This window comes from Megascapheus bottae, chromosome 30, assembly GCF_031878675.1.
Source record: "Megascapheus bottae isolate mThoBot1 chromosome 30, mThoBot2.hap1, whole genome shotgun sequence".
Classification (NCBI taxonomy): Eukaryota; Metazoa; Chordata; class Mammalia; order Rodentia; family Geomyidae; genus Megascapheus; species Megascapheus bottae.
The window spans coordinates 8221589-8241414 of NC_143538.1; the positions used below are offsets into that span (position 1 = coordinate 8221589).

At 45.1% G+C, this 19826-nt stretch overlaps 1 protein-coding gene across 2 annotated transcripts in view; it reads left to right on the top strand.

Annotated features, from left to right (window-relative positions):
• The window catches only part of Adamts17 (ADAM metallopeptidase with thrombospondin type 1 motif 17), a 113329-nt gene that overhangs the window by 49231 nt on the left and 44272 nt on the right, over positions 1-19826 (top strand). For both annotated transcript variants that reach the window (XM_090321340.1, XM_090321341.1), the window contains exons 9-11: positions 8296-8436; positions 10196-10346; positions 19332-19433. In XM_090321340.1, coding sequence (XP_090177466.1) covers positions 8296-8436; positions 10196-10346; positions 19332-19433 — 394 coding nt within the window. The remainder of the gene's footprint in view (positions 1-8295; positions 8437-10195; positions 10347-19331; positions 19434-19826) is intronic.

A 19826-nucleotide genomic window follows, 5' to 3' on the forward strand; every position in this document is an offset into this window, starting at 1 on the left:
TGTGTGTCTATTCCAGCTGGATTTAGGGTAGTTGGGTCTACTGATGAATTGGCCTTGAGTAGAGGGACACAGAAGGAATGCCTTCTTGCAGCAAGGGCTTGGTACATGGGGTCTGGTTCTGGAATATAATTTTCCAACAGCTTCTTTCTTGGCTCCCTGTGCCTCATTCTCAGTTCTGTCAGTTCACAAGGCCTTACCAGTCTGTGAGTAACCCTGAGGGATAGCTGGGCACATGCCGGCAGTCCTACTCAGGAGACTGAGGTCTGAGGATCTCACATGCATCATGTGTCCAAGGAAGCTAATCCTCCCTTGGCAGCTGCCTAATTCTCATCCTCAGTGGAACTTGTGCATATCTCAAATCCTACAATGTGATTGTAAAATTATAGTCCCAGTGCAAAGAGAGTCCGGAAGGGAAGCCAATGTGGAAAGAAAGCTCAAGAGCCCCCAGAGATCATATTTGCAAACTTGGAGATTTGTAAAGGGTATTTTTAGATACTTGTTGATATAAATAGGACCTTGTATTTTGAAAAGCCAGCCTGTGCCCTTTTTAATTTAAGGGCTTTATTGACCCTCCATTTTGTCACTGGACATGCCATCATGATCTTGACTGCCCTTCATGTCTTCCTTTTTTTATGCAGCCAAACTTGTGCAATATGCCTTGTGCCAAACGCAACTCAAGATGTAGATAACAGGTCGACTAGTTGCTTCTACTGAGTCAGGCTCTCTCAGCTCAGATTGAAAAAAGAAACTGCAACAAAACCCCCCTTCCAGATGATAATGTCAGGCCATGTGTATTCTTGTGAAACAGCAAGGAAGAAAATCAGAGTGCTGACGACTAAAAATGGGCCAAGGCCATCTTACAAAAGGGAAATGAGACAATAGTATGTACTCTAGGCTTACACTATTCATATTGCTTGTAGGAACGATTCCAGAATGGCTCATCAAACACAATTTGTGACCTCTTTGAAATAAGAAACAGTTTTAGAAATCAGGCAAAGATTGTGCAAACACAGGAAATGTAAATTTGCCTAAGCTTTCTGAAATAATCTAAACAGTCCAAATGGGAATTATGTGAGCTGTGATCTGGACACCACTGCATGAGAATGAATTTTTGACTGTTGGGGACAAATTCATTCAATGGATGCTGATTACTGGATCAGTGTCTTCCTGGGAGAGACGCTTCCTGTCTGTTCACAGGAATCACTGCTTGATCTAGCACTTAAGTCATAACAGGGATGGGGAGTTGGAATACATGCCCTGAAAACCACAAGATGCACAAATATGGGAGGGAGAATAATGCTTAAAAATTTTAGATATGCAGCTGGGGCAAGTGGCTAAATGCAGTAAGGTCTGATTTTGATTCATCTTTTATCCTAATGTTTTAGTAATGTTAGTATTGGCATTGTGTGTGTGTGTGTGTGTATGTGTGTGTGTGTATGTGTGTGTGTGTGCGCATGCGTGTGTGTGCATATGTGTGTGCATGCATGCATGCATGAGTGCACATGCTTGATTGAATTCAGTGCTTTAGTTCAGGGCTTGGGCACTGCCCTTGAGCTTTTTCTCTCAAGGATAGTGCTCTACCACTTGAGCTACAACTCCACTTCTGGCTTTTTGGTGATTAATTGGATATCCGAGTCACATGAACTTTCCTGCCTAGGCTGGCTTTGAACCAGTATCCTCAGATCTCAGCCTCTTGTGAGCTAGAATTAATTACAGGTGTGAGTCACCAGCACCCAGCTAGTCCTGGCCCTTTCTAGAGAAGAAAATCAGGCCCAGTGACACTTTCATTGTGAGGGACAGAGCGAGGGCTTTGTTAGCATTGAAGGCAGAGCTCTAACCATGTGTCATATAACTTTCCAGATGGTATTTAATGGAGGATAAGTTCCAGATCAACTAGACACAATGTACAGGATACATAAGCATGGATTAATAGCAAAGTGTTTGAAAAGATTGAGTCACTGCCAACAAACATATCTGTCTTTCTATCCTGGTTGTACTTCACAGGGGGCCATAACTAATAGATCTCAGGGATCTTTTCTGCTAAAATTCATGTTGAGTCTAACTCTGTAGGCAGCCACTGCCAATAGATGAGAGAACAAGAGAGGAAAGGTTTATTATCCTGGGTGATGCATGAGAAGAAACACACACACATACACGCACACACGAGCTATGGCCAGGTACGATTTATTCCAGGTATGCAAGGATGATTCGGTATCTAATTCAAACATTAGTGATTGTGAAACACCTCATCTACAAGTGAAAAAAAGCACAAAATTACCTTAGTTGATGTAGAAAAGAAAACATTAGTATATTTGTCTTATATTTGTGATTAAACCTATTGCCCACCTGGTATGTCCAGGAAAATCCTTATCCTCTTAAAGAACATCTACATAGAAATACAGCTAATGCCATATAAAGCAGTAGATTTAATGTTTTCTCTTTTTTCATCATAATTAATAGAAGGGTTTTGTTATAGTCACCAGATGGAAGGTGCATTACTTCACACACATTGATACCCTTTCTCATGTCTTGGTCCCCATTTCCCTTCCCCTACTCCACCTCTCATGTTGTTTTCCCCCCTTCCCTATCCTATTTCAAATAACCAAATAAGCATATATACAAGATTTAATGTTTTCTAAATTGAGAAGCAAAGTATAAATCTAACTAACTAGATACATATCAAAGAAAGTCCTGTGAATTGTACCAATTTCAGAATTTGGGTTGCAGTGTGATTATGCTTGGTGTTACCAGTGAAGTGAAGCTCAGTGCGAGGTTCACCGGACCTAATTGTTTGTGTTGCTCTCAACTTTTTGGTGACTCTGTAGTTTAATTTTCAACTTAAGAGCTAGAGGAAAAGAAAGAGGTAATGCCTCCAGAATCTGCTAAAAACTCCCAATGTTTGGATGTCTGAGTGTTTCGGTAGGTGGAATGTAGGTGTCTGTATCTTTTAAAAAGTCTTTGCATTTCCATACACAGCCAGGTTTGAAGACTGTCCTCATTAATGTGAGCAGCGATCATTCTGTTGTCTTTGCCTTCTCTGAAACAGGAACATTGATAGAGTCCTCCCTTCATACTAGTCTGTTGGACTGTTTTACATCTTTGTCAAATTTACCATCAGTGAGAATCATCATTAGATCTCTCTCCTTCTTTGTGTTCTGGTTTGTCAGTGACTGGAGTTTCTGGGAGTATAGCACACTCAGTGTCCTTGTCCTTACCCAGTGGTACTCACTGGCTTTTATAAAGGAATCTGAGTTGCCATGGGTCTTGGTTTGGTATCCATGACAAAAAAGAGAGGACTTGAAGATTGGAGACTCCCATCCTATTACTGGATACTTTTGATGCTTCCCAAGAGACTGCTTGTTCTGAAGGAGGCTACTGTTCTTTGAGATTTCTTTATCGGACTTGTGTAACTGTAACTCCTCTGGATATCATCTTGACAAGAACAATTTGGAAACAGTGACAAATGGATAGAGGTGACCAATCCACGTAAGTTCACTCCAAAATGCAGAGTCTCTGGCCTGCCCAGTACACATTCCCTAACCAGGACCACCGTTGCTTTCTGTGCCTCAGTTTCCGTTATGCACTAAGAATCAAAGCGTGACCTTTCTTTGCCTTGAAGGCATAGGGTTCTTTTGACGATCTGAAGGTTGGGAGTGGAGAGGCATGACACTGGTAGATGTATCATTTCTTTAGTTCAGTGAGACCTTGCTTGCGTCTTACCTGGAGTGGAAGGAAACTCTTTTGGCCTTGCAGCGAGAGAGAAAAGAGCCGTAGATAAACACTTATTTGGCCACTCTTGTTTTGGATCAGTGAGTCTGGTCTGTCAAGGTGGCCTAACTTTGTCTATCAATGAATATTGAAAGCAGGAACAGCTCTGTGCCCTTGCTAACGTTTATCCCTTACTCTGGAAAAGAACTGCAGGGGCTGGGCTACGAGTAGCCACAAGGCCTGAGAAAATAGGAAGATGGAAAAATGCTGGGAGGCAGTGGGGTACACAGGGACATGTCTCTCTCCCCTGCTTCATTCTCCCCGGTGCAGCACATTCTGGAAAGTATGGAAATGGAACCATCATTTATTGATCCTCAGAGGCTTTTTTGTCTAGAACACCTCTCATATCTCTGTTGAGATTTTGTGTGCAGGGCCTCTCTTCCTGTCTTAAGAACCTATTATCAACTACAAAGTTGCTGCTTGTAAAAATATCAATTATTGCTTATGCAAGACTTGGCCTGACCTGAAACCACATTCCATACACAGAACACGATAGTTGCTTTGAGCCAAAATTCAGAGCGGGTTTGAGGGCAAGTTGTATACACAGCCATTAAGTGGGCCAAAAGAATATATTTTTATCCTGTAAATTGAATGCCAGTTAAGCAGTAGTGATTATTGCAAGAAGCTGTCATTTATACAGGAAGTAAAGGAGAGAGAGAGAGAGAGAGAGAGAGAGAGAGAGAGAGAGAGAGAATATATAACAAGGCCCCAAAAGACTACTACATTGAAATTCAAATGCAACTTCTAGCTAGGAGACAGTGGCTCGTAGCTGTAATCCTAGCTACTTAAGCTGAGACCTGAGGATCCCAATTTGAAGCCAGTCTGGGGAAGAAAGTTCATGAGACTCTTATCTTCACTTAGCCAACAAATGTAGAAATAGAGTTGTGGTTCAAGTGGTAGAGTGCCAGTCCTCAACAAAAAAACCTAAGGGATAGTGCAAAGTCCCTCCTCCTCCACACACACTAATAGCAACTAGTCCAATAACGGAGAAAAACAACAACAAAAAAAGCCCAGCAACTTTAATGAGTGCTAGAATCCTTGGGGAGATCTTTAAAAATCCAGGTCCTGAGGTCATGCCACATACCTCTAGCCCTAGGCCTCAGTGTTTCTGAGAACATTCTAGAAGATCCTCCCATGAACTACATTTGAGAAATCAGAACCTTATAGAAATCTAGCCTTGGTGTTGCAGTTCTCGAATTTGCCTTTGAAGTTCTGTCTGACCGCCCTCGTTTTAAGTCGCATTAGTAGGAGATACACTGTGTTTGAGTCCTCACGGCCCCTGCTGCAGTTGGCATTGGAACTGTTGCCAGTGGGAGATGTGGCTGCTGGCTCTAGATTTATTATGCTTGCAGATGTTTCTTGCAGGTACACTCGGCCACCTAAAGCATGCAGAGAGACCATCAGCCATGGCGGTAAAACCTTCCAAGAGAAGTTCTTGAATCGTCCTGTAGTCAGGCTGCTTCGATTTTGTTGGTCCATGAGTTTCTTTAATTTACAGACATGTTTCAGCCCCTCTTAGGTGGCTAGCACCACTCTGGACAGCTGGAAAGTCTGGGATGTAGAAGTAAGTATGATGAGGCAGAATGACAAGTCCTGTCTTCAGTGGGAGCTCTGAGAGTTGTAGACAAGAAGGACTGGGGAGCGGTCAGGAGCCAGGCTAGAGGAGCCTCCTCAAGGATGACCGGTGCTTTAGCAAGGCAGGGGCTTATTCGGGGCTTCAGAGTGGGAAGCAGCCCCTTCCCCTCCCCCCGGCAAAGGCACTGGGCAGCTGGCTGTTCTGGAGTCATAGAGGGTTTCTTCCTGCCCTGAGCATCTCACAGCCCCAGGAGGAGGGTGAATTCTGCACTCCTACCTCCACCCCTGCCATAGCCCCCCTGGCAGGATGGAAAAGACAAGAGTCTAAGTAATTAGGCACTAAAACCCCTCCTGGTGTGTGCTTTTAAGGGAAAGAAGTGGTTAATGGTCATTAGAAGAAGGAAGCAGCCCATTCTTAAGATGTCTACTGCCTGAAGCATCCTGTGCCCTTTGATGTTCCTGAGGGGTCTTTGAACTTTGGGAAGCAGCAGGTTCTCTCTCAGCTAGCTGTAGCCCCTCCTGTGGGACAGCAAATCCCCTGGTCTGCCCTGGCCTTTGAAGGGAGAGGAAACCCAGGGGCTATGGATTCCATTAGGCATTGGGTAGCCTGGCCCTGGCAGGACTGGGTCTGGGAGGGGCATCTTTCTCTCTTATAATCCTGGGTATTTGAATCTCTACTGTTCAGTTGTTTTTGGCTACTGATTAATGAGTGCCACAATCCCATTCTCTTGGCTGAGAAGACTATGCTTCCTAAGAAATAGCAGTTATTCTTGTTTCTGAGTGTAAAGCTTGTTAGATCTCAGCTGCTAAAGACTATTGGCTGCTAAGACTAGGTACAATTAAAAATGATTGAGGTGTTGGTGTTTCATGCCTATAATCCTGGCTACTCAGGAGGCTAAGATCTAAGGATCATGGTTCAAAGACAGCCTAGGCAGTAAAGTCTGTGAGACTCTTCAATTAACCAGGAAAAAAAGTTGGAAATGGGACTATGGCTTAAGTAGTGGAGAGCATTGAGCAAAACAGCTAAGAGACAATGTTCAGGTCCTGAGTTTAAGGTTCAGTATGGTGTATACACACACACACACACACACACACACACACACACACACACACACACACCATCTACAGTATTATGTATTAATACAGTAATTGTTAATAATTGTTTTAAAAAGTTGGGAGGTTAGATGCTCTGGCTAGCTTCTAACCATGATTCTCAGATCTCAGACTCCTGAGTAGCTAGGATTAAAGGTCTAAAAGAGTCATAGAGGGGGGTGAATTTGATTAAGGTACACTACAGGCATGTGTGGAAATACCCAGTCTTATGTTGATTAACAACATCTTTACAAACCTGTCTTGACAATTTCTAGCCACAAATATGAGTGTCAATAACATCTGTTGAATAGGCTCCCCAGATGTGGAGCAGCAGCCAGATCCTACCTTCCTATAAAGGGGTCTGTCTCAGAGCCAGGTAAACCGAACCTTCCAACATGGTGGCTGTAGATTTCAAGTCTAGCTCATAACCATCTCCTGCAGTCTCCAAGGTCTGGGGTGAAGCTAGGAGAGTTGGATCATCATAAGAGTCCCTTCAGAACGTCCTCTGGAGTTTGCTTGTGCTTCCCCAGTGCAAATGTAGAAGCAGCTCATTGTTCAAAGGTAAAAACTCAAGGCCATCAAGCCAATATTGTGTCTGACACTGCCTAAGGGAGGGGTAGAATGCCCCTTTGGTGCCCTGAGCCTCACAGTTATTTAGAGTTGAAAAAATTACTGTGTGGAATTAATGCCTTGTGGTTTTGTTAACTAGAATGTCGCCAGAAATAATAGACATCCCGGGACACAAACCTAAAATAACATGGGAATTTTTCAGTCAGGTAATCTTTAATTTAAACTAAAAATAACCTAAACAGTAGTTTATATAAACCTCAAGTACCAAGTCTTTCAATCCAATGCTTGTTCATCAGACTGTGAGTTCATGAGGCACTTGGTTCACATTGAACATAGAAAGCCAGTCAAGCTCAATCTCTATTAGAGACAAACTCTGCGAAGCTAAGCATCCCATTCTGGGCTGGTCTTGCAGACTGGAACGTTCCTTTGTGAAGTCTTCCTCTGAGGGCTGGCGGAGGCAGGCCCCCCCCCCACCCCCCACCCCCCCGCCGTGGGTCTGCTTAAGGAAAGAAGGTCACGTTGTTGGTGACACCATCAATGTTTCTAACATTGAGGACCCTCCTGTGACACTCTTGGGGCAGGGCCTGGAGTCTTAGCCAGGAATCTGACAGTGTGAGAGAAGGAGCTCCTTTCCATTTTTATAGCCTATTTGACCCCCAAAGAAAACGTGTAAATGTTCCGAGTGTAGCTTTCCTGTATCTGTGGTAAGACCGTTGTTTGCACTTGGCTGTCTCTTGATTGTGTTTTAGTTTTTCTCTTTCCTTATTCTTTGAAGGGGAAAACAATAGCCTTCCCACTCAGGAGTTCCCAGCTGGGGAGGACAGAGGTTGTTCATCAAATTGTGAAGTTAGAACAATTAGTTGGTATGTTGATTCTCCACAGGGTTGTGGCCTGATTTTGAAGAGGTCTCCCCCCACCACCTCAGAGGTTTTGGAGAAGTTCAGGAAGGGGAGTGGGCTATTAGGCTCTCCAAAGGAATTTAACCATTTCTGAAAGTAAAACTGGGTCCACCACTGTGCAAATTTGGTGACACATAGAGTGTTATTCACACTGCATTTAACTATGAGCCCTGCATCACTTGAGCCCAAGTGATAACAGGTCCAAGGCCAAATCTCTAGGACTTTATCTGAAAAACAAAGCATAAAGGGCTGGGGTTGTAACCCTGCATCCTCATGGTGATTGTGCTCTGCTCTGGGAGGGCTGCGAGCGCCCCCTGTCCCTTCTGTGTCTGAGGCTTTAGTGTGTGTGGTTCACCCAGAGCGTCACATCTTTTTCTCCTTGTTTGGATAGCTTGGGGATGAACCATGATGATGACCATTCGTCCTGTGCTGGCCGGTCTCATATCATGTCCGGTGAATGGGTGAAAGGCCGGAACCCCAGTGACCTCTCCTGGTCCTCCTGCAGTCGCGATGATCTGGAAAACTTCCTCAAGTAAGTCCTGGAACCCTTCTCCAGAATCCATACCATAGATGGTTCATCCGTATCATAGACGGTTCTCCCGAAAGACCAAAGGACTCATCAGCGAGCAAGGGTGAGAGGTGAATTGCGTGATGCACCCTGAGACGCTGCAGATGTGGGCGGGGCAGCAACTCCTGTGGTAAGTGAGGCATCTACCTAGGTGTGTCTGTGGCAACGCTGGGTGCCCGTATGTAAGCGACCATCCAGTGATGGTTGTGGATAGGTATTATGACCTTGTCTTCCAAACCCACTGCATCTCTCTGCAGACCTGTGACCTTCCACTGCTACCAGGCAGAACACTTTCTGGGAAGTAAAATTCTTGGGGGCCAAAGGGGGAATCACTTGCTTCATGTAGATGTCTCTCACAAGGCCCCGGACTTGCTGGATAGGTGCTTTACTATCTAAGCAAGGTCATCAGCCAATTGACTTAAATATAGTGTACTTTCAGAATATCTATTTTTTTCCCCTTTATTACCAGAGTTCAAATTCTGGGCCTTGGACTCATTCAGCTTGCTGTCATACAGGTACACCATTATCTGAACCATGCCCTCCTGCCCAGCTTTTGGCTAGATAATTTTCAGCTTTCTGAATAGGATTATAGGCATTAACCCTGACACTCAGGCTTTTAAGAATAGGACAATTCGTTTTTTAATTTTCTACACTTTTTTTTTTTTGCCAGTTCTGGGGATTGAATGCAGGACATTGCACTTGCTTGATTTGCTTTCCTAGCCACATTTAAGCCCCCAGAGGATCTTAGTAATAAGTCCTAAGTCATTTTCTGTCATCATTTTACCCAGAAGGATAAACCTAGAAGTGCTAACCAACATGCTATTGGTCCGACGGATGATAAATGGGTTGTGTCTGAGCCCAGGAGAGGCAGATCTGCTTCACCTATGTGTGCTTGTATGTGCACCACAGTTTTCCTCGAGATGTGGTGGTGTATGCATGCCTGTAGTCCCAGCTTATAAGGGTGGTAGAGGTTGGAGGATCACTGTTTGAGTTAATGGGAAATCCTATCAGAAAAACAAATTTAAAGCAAAAGTACAGGGTGTGTGAGTGTGCGTGTGTGTGTGTGTGTGATTGTGTGCAGGGAGGGTGGCGCTCAAGTGGAGTTAGTGCTCACCTTAGGAAGTAAGCACAAAGCCCTGAATTCAGTCCCCAGCGCCAAAAAAACAAAACAAACAAACCCCAGAATATTGGCAGATAGCTGACTTGCCTTTTAATTGCCATCTGCATTGCTTTAAGGACAGTGAAATAGATGCATGTAAGGGTTTAATCTCCTAGTGGAGATTTGAGGCAAATATGCCTTCTAGGGTACATGAACTCTCCGTTGTGGGTGGACTTCTCCTGGCCAGCCCTGGGTGACACAGGAGGCGCAGTTAGATGACACACCTCATACAGGGTATTAGTCTTGGCCCAGCAGGCCTTTCAGAGAAGAATCTGTGGAGTTGGAAATAAGCACTTGGATTTTATTTAAAAATCAAAAGCCATGTATTCTGAGACAGTGCCCTAATAGCCGATTTTAATAAGCCTTCTCATTAACCTCCCAGGTCCCTCTCAAGTGGCCCATGGAAGGAAAATAGACTAGAAAAACAGCACCTATTGCTCTGTCCCGTGCCGAGGCCCCTTTCCTGTAAGGAACCCGTGGGCACATTTTAGGGACTGAAAGATCAAACCCCAAACCCAGGCAGGACTTCTGCACCTCGCCTCCTGACCTCTTGGGTGTTTTCAGGTCCAAAGTCAGCACCTGCCTGCTGATCACCGATCCCAGGAGCCAGCACGCCGTCCGCCTGCCCCACAAGTTGCCGGGCATGCACTACAGCGCCAGTGAGCAATGCCAGATCCTGTTTGGCACGAATGCCACGTTCTGCAGAAACATGGAGGTAAGACTCCATACAGGAGAGGGTTGCTGGGGAAGGGCTACAAGCCTGGCCTACCTGCTGCAGGTCTGGGTTTTCATAGGTAGCCACAGGCACGCATGTTCACCTATACAGATATGCACATCTGCGCCCAAGAATCACACCCACCCACAGCTCTGCAAGCTTTTTTATCCACATCCACCTGGCACCCAGGAAGCTCTGCAGGGAGATGCCTTTATTGAGCCAATGTCTGCGTGTGTGGTCCTCAGGTTTTCAAGCTGGGCAACGACCCCCAGTTTAGTCCTGATCCCCTGAGTTCTGTTTCTGGGTTTACAGTTGACAACAGCAAGTGAAACTTACTGGTCACCCACGATGGTATGCATAATAGATAGATAGTAGAGAAAGGGTTTGGAGTCTAGTCTGGCCACTCACAGAATGCACCCTTTTTCACTGTGTTACCAGTGGTGTAATGCTTGTGACTTTGTCAGTTTTGTGGGTAGAGGAGCTAGAGATGTGGAGCAGGGAAGTTACCATGTCTGTGGCCACTTGCATAACAGACTGGAGGGCCTATGCTGGACAGGCCTTAAATTCCTTATAGGGATGGGGGCTCCCTGCTTGAAGGTCACAGAAGACCCACAGAATCCTTGCTTGTCGCTGATGCCATGTTTCTCAGTGGCTACCCGCCTGAAGCCTTCTTCCAGTACTGACAATTTTGTATAGCCTTCAAATGAAGTCATAGAAGTCCAAATGCCCCTTAGCATGCGTGCGTGGGTGCACATGCAAACACACACACACACACACACACACACACACACACACACACACCTCATCCCGAGTCTGCTCTGTGATAAATTCCTCTCGAGGTCTGAGAATCTGCCATGTGATCTGCCAGATAAACACATGAAACATTGGCAAGGGTCTTTCAGGGTTACATATAGACATTTCCATGTTTTCTTCCCCGGACAAGAGGTATCCAGGGCAGTTCTCTTCCTCCCCCCCTCAGTTCTCTGTCTCTCCCCCCACTCCTCCTCTGTCCCTTCTCCTGGGAAATCTCAGGCCCCAAGAAGTCAGTACATGTGCCAAGCACAGGATCTATCACAAAATCAGTGCCTGTGAACAGGACTGATACCTGTGCTGTTACTTCTTTCCTTAAGAGGAGTGTAAAAAACCAAGCATCATTTAAAACCTGCCCTTCCCATCTAGCCAGAGAGATCCAGAACCAATCAGAAAGGTCTTTTAACCCAATGTAGTAACTGATCTTACAGCCATTATTATTCATGCTTCCATATTCTTGAGGATTGAAATGGGTCCTCATATTTGAAATATGTTAGGGAAAAAAGTTCACCTTCACTGGTCATGTATACTCCTTTCTGGTGAGAAACCAGGGCAATCAACTTTATGTAAGCGTTCCTGACACTGTCCATTTTAGATAAGACCCAACCAGTTGGTCCAGTCTTCACATCGGCGATGTCATCCCATCCCAGAGCACCTCCAGTTATTTCAGAGAGAAATGTGCTAAAGAATTCTCAACTGTATTCTCCAAACCACTGCTGGCCCCTGTAGTAGGAAAGGAAAAAAATAATGCCTACTTACTAGATGTCATAAAAAAAAAGAAAGCAACAGTCATTGCCAGCAGTTTTAGAGGGTGAATATTATAAGTTACAACTCTAAAAGCCTGGAGGAGCCTCTTGTCTTAAAAACAACATTCAAGCGTGGGGATTGGGGAATGCTTCCACACCAGGCCCCCCTCTCTTGCAAACACAATTAAAGGCAGCCTTACTGGCCAGCGTCTTGGCATCCCTGATGGCCTGGTGAAAAATCAGCAGGGAAGACTTGGAAAGGCACATCAGTGAGGCATCTGTCTGTCTATCTTTTGTCTTTAAAAAAAAATTGGAGGAAGGGGACTTTAAGCCTACTACAGGAAATAAAACTATAATGAAATATAAGGGAAGTTGGAAACTGCCCAGGGAATAAAACACTGGTGCTAAGGAGTTGAATATTTTCTTTTCCTGGAATACAGAGCAAACAAATGTGAAAGAAAGGAACACAACAGATAACATATTGAGGTAAAAGAACAGCCACTAATCACTCTAAGTGGTGGACTATTCGTTTGGCTGCACCTTCTTCTGAGGAACTGAGAATGAGCCCCCCTTTCTTTCTCCTGAGGTAGAGTAGGGGCCTTCTTTTATTCAAGGGACCCCCGTTCCTCAACCCCACATAGATGCAACTCCTACCAGAGCAGGAGAGCCAAACAAAGATCCTTGGATATTTGCAGGCAGTTAGTGGACTTGGATAGGGAAGCAATTTCACCTCCTATCTTTCCCCAGCTTTTAACTGAACTTCGGTTTCCTTCCATTGCGAAGGTTGGCAACATTGTTCGCAGGACAGCCACTGTGATGGGAAATTTTGGATGCTTTCATACGAAATAACAGTCATGGCTCTTGTGGCCCGTGAGTACATTCATATGCTGTGATTGCTTCACCATTACAGTGATTATGAGACTCTGGACTGGGTCTTATCATAGGATGTGTTGACAAACACACATTACTCCCTGCCGCATTAGTCATTCTTTTTGTGCTTTGAAAACTATGTTTAAATTTAATTGTTTCCCTGATAATCTTATGTGCCTTTAAATTACGTCTTGGCAAGCATACTCTTGAGAGAGATTTCTAAGCACTCCCAGACTCTTGGAGCTTGGAAAGACTAGGCAGTAGGTGCTGGAGAATGCCAAGCAGGCAGGCTGGTAGCTTCCTACTGCAGGAAATACCTACAGTAGCCCTTGAGCCCTTGTTCTTCTTTGGGTAGAATTTCCAGTGTGGAGCTTCATTGAGCTTAGACCAGCAGGTCTGTTCTGCTCTTAGCACTTACAATGTGTCCTGTCTGGAGGCCCATCAAAATTAAGAGCTATTCTCTGAGTCAGAAGTGTTGAGTATTGGAAACCATTGCTGAAATTGCTTGGGGAGTGGACTCGGCTTCAAATACTAACGAGGTTGCTGTTCTTTTAAACATTTGCATAAGAGAGAAACAAGGCATGCGGGCTCTTTTGAGTTTTCAGGACTCTAGAGGCCCCCACACCACCACCGTGAACCTTTCACGTCTGTCTGCAGAATGCCGGTATTGTAAGGCTGAGCTGTCTGTGGAAATATGAAGTATAAAAAATTGGCATCAATAGCTGGCATTTGTTGTAGGAGTTACTGGCAAATATGGCTGTCTCCTCTTTTAGCCAATGGTAATGTGATGTTTTTAATTCAGTAAAGCATTTCAAGAAGGTCCAAACATAAAAAAGTTATATAAACATTGAATGGTAAATATTTATTAGAAAAGGGAAATGAACTCTATGCAATTAACCCAATCAGTCTTTGTGTGTGTGTGTGTGTGTGTGTGTGTGTGTGTGTGTGATTGCAAGTTCCTCCTGCCACTGTCAGCAAAGTCCCTGAAGAGCACAGCTATCCGTTTGACAAGGTTTTAGAGTTATTGAATCAGATATTCTACCAGGTAAACAAAGGATAGGCATTGTTTGGCATAGCCACACATTGTTATGTATAGGCATAACTATGCATTGCTACTGAAGTCAGACTAGCATAGGGATCCACAGTCTCACAAAGCTCACCCCTCTCCAGGAGTTCTTGCCTCACCTACCTCCAGATTTCTTAGTTAAAAAGCCCGTGCTCACCCTTGTTCTGCTTCTGCAACTCAGCCGTGCTTCCTGCCACCACCCTTGTGAAGCTGAGCTATGGCTGCCACCGGTAGGAAGGAAGGCAGCTCAGAAGAGCCTAAGGTGGTGTTGGTGTGTGCATCTGCAGGCACATCTGCACACTGTGACATTTGCCACAGACTGCGTTGTGCTGTTCACGCAGTCCTTCTCAGTTGAGCACCCAAACCGTGAGCCAGTTGTTTCCGGAGGCTGAGGTCTTGGACTAGTCGTGGGCATTAGAGGAGTTTATGCCTTCTCTCCTGCCTAGGGTTCCCTTCTTCCCACAGCACAGCATGAAGATGCTGTTTCCTACGCAGTGAGGCGGATGAAGGGCTCTGTGTAGAGCTAAGGTGCCCAGGCTCCCTCCCCCCTCTTCCTACTGGATCCGTCCAGTCTGTCTATGCCTTGGTCTGTTGATCTGCAAGATGGAAAAACCCAACTTATACAAATACATATACCTGCAGGCTGTTAGCAGACTTCAGTCAGATGAACTAGATCAGCAAACAAGCAGGGAGCAGGCACTCTGTAACTGTTACTGGTGCTGGGTTTTTCTTTTTGTTGTTGTTTTTTCTGTCCCCTGGTTTCCTGGATCCCATGTAAAAAGATAAGACAATTCAGCTGTCAGTAGACTAATCCTTCTTTTCTGGGCTCTCCCTTTCTCCTGGTACCCAAAGAGGGCCGTCAGCCTCGGGGACTGCTCTGGGCATCCCCTCCACAAGAGACAGAAGTATTTGTGTCCCACCCCAAATCATATCTTAAAATCTTGGGGGGGAATTAGTTCTAGGTCTTTGTTGTTGCAGTTGCAGGTCTTAGGGCTTGAACTCTAGGACTCCACGCTGCCCCTGAGCTTTTTCACTCAAGTTCAGTGCTATCTCACCTTGACGCATAACTCCACTTCTGAGGTGATTCATTGGAGACAGGAGTCTCACAGACTTCCCTGACCAAGCTTGCTTCAAACTGTGATCCTCAGATCTGAGCCTCCTGAGTATCTAGTATTGTACAGGCATGAGCCACCAGCGCTCAGTGTCTTTGTCTTTTTATATAGCTTCTGCCAGGATTCAGACAGCCAGCCTGGTTTGGAAAAGGCTAGTCTCAATAAAATCTGTTACTCCGAGGCCAAGTGGGGCTGGCTGGAGCAGGAGGCTGGAAGTATCTCAGAGCTCCCTGGAATTAACCCTCTCAGACAGAGCCGTGTAGTCTTAGATGGGCCTCAAAGCCATCCTGCCTGTCTCCGTCTCACCTCTTGAAGCTTTGGGACTCTGGCTCAAGTTTTCCAGAAGGGTTTGAAAACTTAACAGTGTCTTCCTCTGAATTTCTGGGTGCCTGGCTTTGCCAGAGCAGCACCCTAACCCCAGCCAGGTGAGAGTCTGTGTTCTTCCCAGGAACACGTGAGGACAGACCACACCTAAGACACAGGGAACCTTCCAGAAGCAGTCCTGGCATGCTGGTCTAAGGAAAGACTTCAAACTGCAGTAGTCCTGTTGGAAAATGTGGATTTGTGGCTTTTTCATCCAGCTCTTGGCATTTTGTCTGATCTGAATTTGGCTTGTGCTATCAGTAAAACTACGTTAGGGAGTGGGTTACTGGGGTTTGAACTCAAGGTTTTGTGCTTGCTGGGCAGTGACTCTACCTCTTGAATCACCCGCTCTAGCCCTTGTTTCTTTAGTTATTTTTAGGGAAGGCCTTGTATTTTTTTGTCTGGGACCAGTCGTGGATTTTATAGAAATGAGTATCACTAACTTTTGCCCAGCCTGGCATCAACTCTGATCCTCTTATGTCTATCTCCTGGGTAGCTGGGATTACAGCCATAAGCTACTAGCATCCATACTTGGGAATACTGACTTAAACTGAATGTCTCCCATACTGAACATGAAGGAAGATCTTTCCTGTTGTTCACACACACCTTCTGCATCATTTCTCACAATGCTTCATTCCCCCACATTTTGATGATACAAGGCCAGATGTGGAATTTTCCCCTTGTATTGCCATGTTGGAGCTCAAAAGATTATGAGGTCAGACTTCGCTCAGTGTTCATAAATGTCCTTGGATCAGGTGATCTTTCCTGGTGTCTTCTGCACTGTCCAGGGTGATCCCTGCACAGACCTCTGCCCACAGCCTGACACCCCACCCTCAGATCTGTTACTTGATCCCTTAGCCTGACCGCTTTATCTTTGACATCTAATGACCTGATTAGGATAAGCCTCTGGGTTTCATCATTCTTTTCCATTCTTTTCTGGGTAGGAGGCTTTGCATTTCAATCCAAAACTGAGATCTTCTATTTCAAGGCAGGGTCTTGAATTCCTATTCAAACCCTTTCCTGTCCCATTATTTTAGCTCTGTAGGAAGCCCGTTCTTTCCACCCAGCTTGAGCTCTTTCATCTCCACACATTGCCTCCCAGGGCTGTCCTGAAGCTCAAGATGACAGGCCTCTGAGGACTCGGTCACTTGTGAAGCGTGACATGAGTGATGGCTCTTGTCTAGAGGACAGCACTGTGATGGATCCTGTTTTCCCTGTAGTGAAAATGAACCCCCACAGTGGTGGTTGCTGGGCTTGGTGAAATTTCTACCCCAGCCTGGGTCCAGGGCTCAAGTTCTATAACTCTCCGCTCAGCCCTTTTTCTTTCCTTTTTTCAGAAACTGAATATGAAAGCAATACCACCATACTGACTCCCAGTGCCATAGTAACACTATAGTTTTACCTGTTTTTGAATTTTATGTGAAAAAATATATTATTCCATTATTCTAATATTTTCTCCACATCCCATCTTCACAAATAAGCTTGGTGTGGGAGTTCATGTCTCCCATCCCCGCATAAGTAGGAATGTCCCAGTCCAGGCTGGCATAGGTAAATGCTTTCTTAAAAAAGTAAATAAGTAAGGGGCCAGGAGTTTGGCCTAGTAGTGGTAGAGTGCTTACTTAGCACGCCCAAAGACCCAGGTTCGAGTCCTCAGAACCACAAAGATAGATAAGCCAGAAGTGGGGCTGTGGCTCCAGTGGTAGGATTCTAGCCTTGAGAAAACCCAAGGGCAATGCTCAGGCCCCAAACGCAAGCCCAGGACTGGCAAAATAATAATAATAATAATAATAATAATAATAATAATAATTAATAATAAGTTAAAGGGGCTGAAGGCTTGGATCAAATGGTTGAGCATGTGCCTGACAAGCATAAGGCTCTGAGTTAAAAATCTCAGTATTGAAAAACACAACAACAAAACAAGTACATGTCTTCAGCTTCAGTAAATTCTATGAAGCAGTTTTCCAAAATTGTTGAGCTACGTTAGCATCTTATTATAGCACAGCGCAGTTCCTCTTAAGGCCACATCCTATGGACACTTGTAATTTTGGTCTTCTTGCTTCCTGACTTCTCTTGGGTACACAGAGGAATCAAATTGTGATCTTACAACTGAAGAGGCTGGGCATGTGATTATGGGCCCTTTGGTGAAGTGTCTGTTCAGGTCTTTTGCCCATTTTTCTTTTTTTCTTTCTTTTCTTTTCTTTTTTTTTTTTTTTTGTGGGTCATAGGGCTTGAACTTGGCCTGGGCATTGTCTCTGAGCTCTTCAGCTCAAGGCTACCACCCTACCCTTGAGCCAAGCCCCACTTCCCATTTTCTAAACGTTAATTGGACATAAGAGTCTCAGGTCCTTTTGTGCCCGGGCTGACTTTGAACCTTGATCCCCAAATCTCAGTCTCCTGAATAGCTAAGATTACAGGGGTAAGCCACCATGCCCAGCTTTTTGCCCATTTTTCTAATTCTCCCATTCTCCCAGTTGTCCCTTTTTTTTTGTCAGTCATGCAGCTTGAACCCAGGACCTGGGCATTGTCCTTGAGCTTTTTTTTTTTGCTCATGGCTAGCACTCTACCACTTTGAACCACAGCACCACTTCAGTTTTCTGGTGGTCAATGGAGATAAAAGTCTCACATACTTTCCTGCCTAGGCTAGCTTTGAACCACCATCCTCAGATCTTAGCCTGTTGAGTAGCTAGGATTACAGGTGTGAGACATCAGCTCCTGACTGTCTTTTAAGAGGGCTTTAAGAGAGAATGTCACTCATTTCTTCATTGTTCCTGTGTGATCAATACATTTTGTGTTCAAGAAATATGTGTAGCCTCTCATTCCTTTCTTGAGTGATGAAAACTTGATGAGAAGACATTATCAATCAAACACAAAATAAAAAGTTCACAACCCTTCCTTCCTGACTTCTGATAGAGGTGATGTTTCTCCTAATCCCAGCACCCTAAACCTCCTCCCTAGATAGCCTTGCCTGCAAACACGTGTTTATGTGTCCACACACACACCCATCTAGCCTTCTTGGAGAGCTGTGGGGTGAAAGTTCAAGGAATCAAACATTTAATGAGGCGTACTTGCTCTTTAGAGAACCAGCTGTGGCCGACCCAATGCTCTCATCTTCTTTTTTTTTTTTTTTGGCCATTCCAGGGAGCGGTGAGCAATCAAGCAAATGTGCAGGCCTTTCTGACCCAAGTGTGCAATATTCTATTTGGTTCTTGGACTTGTTTGAAGGCACAGATGTGCTGCATACCTGAACCAATGAGAGCACTCTGGGTCTGGGTCAGCTCTTTTTTTGAAACGTACCTTCCATCTCAGGTTTCCTTCCCTTTCTCTTCTTTATCTTGGCCCCTTCGCTCTTTGAACACGTTGTGCATCTGTCTCCTCCATGCAGATGCTGGAGCTAACCTAAAGCCATGGCACTAAGGAGCCTGGGATGTAATCCCAGGAAATAATGAGGGGGGGGGGAGGAAGGAGGATGGCTTCTCTGCAGGGGGAGAAACTGAGGAAGGTATACTGACATATAAGAGGCTGGGTGCTCAGTGGGGCTGACCTTACTCTTGTGTCTCACATCCTCCACGTCAGGTTGGTGCTCTTTATGGTGTAGGGACTGCCTGCACTCAAGGTCATAAGGGGAAGGACGCTGGCCGAGTCTGCCTCTTGATTTTGATTTATGGTCTTCCCAGAACTTCGCTGGTGTCTTATGAATGCACTTAGAAGTCTGTGTTCTAAAATAGCAATTTCTCTTTACATAAAATTATTTACTTGTCGTATCTGTGGGTTTTCCAGGTGAAATATTGTAAGAAATTCTACCTAGCTCAGTCAAGCTAGGAACCAATCAGGGAAAAGGCAAGGCAGCTTTTCTAACTCTGTTGTAGCCCATCCTTTTATTTAGGACACTGCTGTAAGCACAATGCACCGGAGTGGATTGTGGGTCTGGGGGCTCTCCCATACCTCCAATCCAAGCTGTAGCCTGGGTGCCTATGGGTGTCCTGGGCAGTCACCAGTGGTTCCTCTCCTTATCCTGCAGCATCTGATGTGTGCTGGCCTGTGGTGCCTGGTGGAAGGAGATTCATCTTGCAAGACCAAGTTGGACCCTCCTCTGGATGGCACTGAGTGTGGGGCAGACAAGGTAACCCTGGCCTTCCACCATCCAGAGCAGGAGCTGGGGGCCTCTCTTTCCCAAAAGCTGTGTGGGCTGTGCTCAGAAGCCCAGAGATATCTCCAGGCCCCTGTCCTTGCACACATAGGCACAGAGCCCCCTGAAGGATAAAAGAAGTACTGCAACACGTTTCTTTTTTCTTTTTTATTGTAATTGATAGATGGGTTACATTATATTCGCCAGATAGAAGGTACATTACTTAACAATCATTGCTACCCCTTCTCATGTTTTTGTCCCCATTTCCCTCCCCCACCCCTGCCCCTCATCTTGTTTTCCCCCCTTCCCTATCCTATTTCAAATAAACATATAGACAATATATCAGATAACAAGGTAAGATACTGTAACCATATGAGATAACCAAGG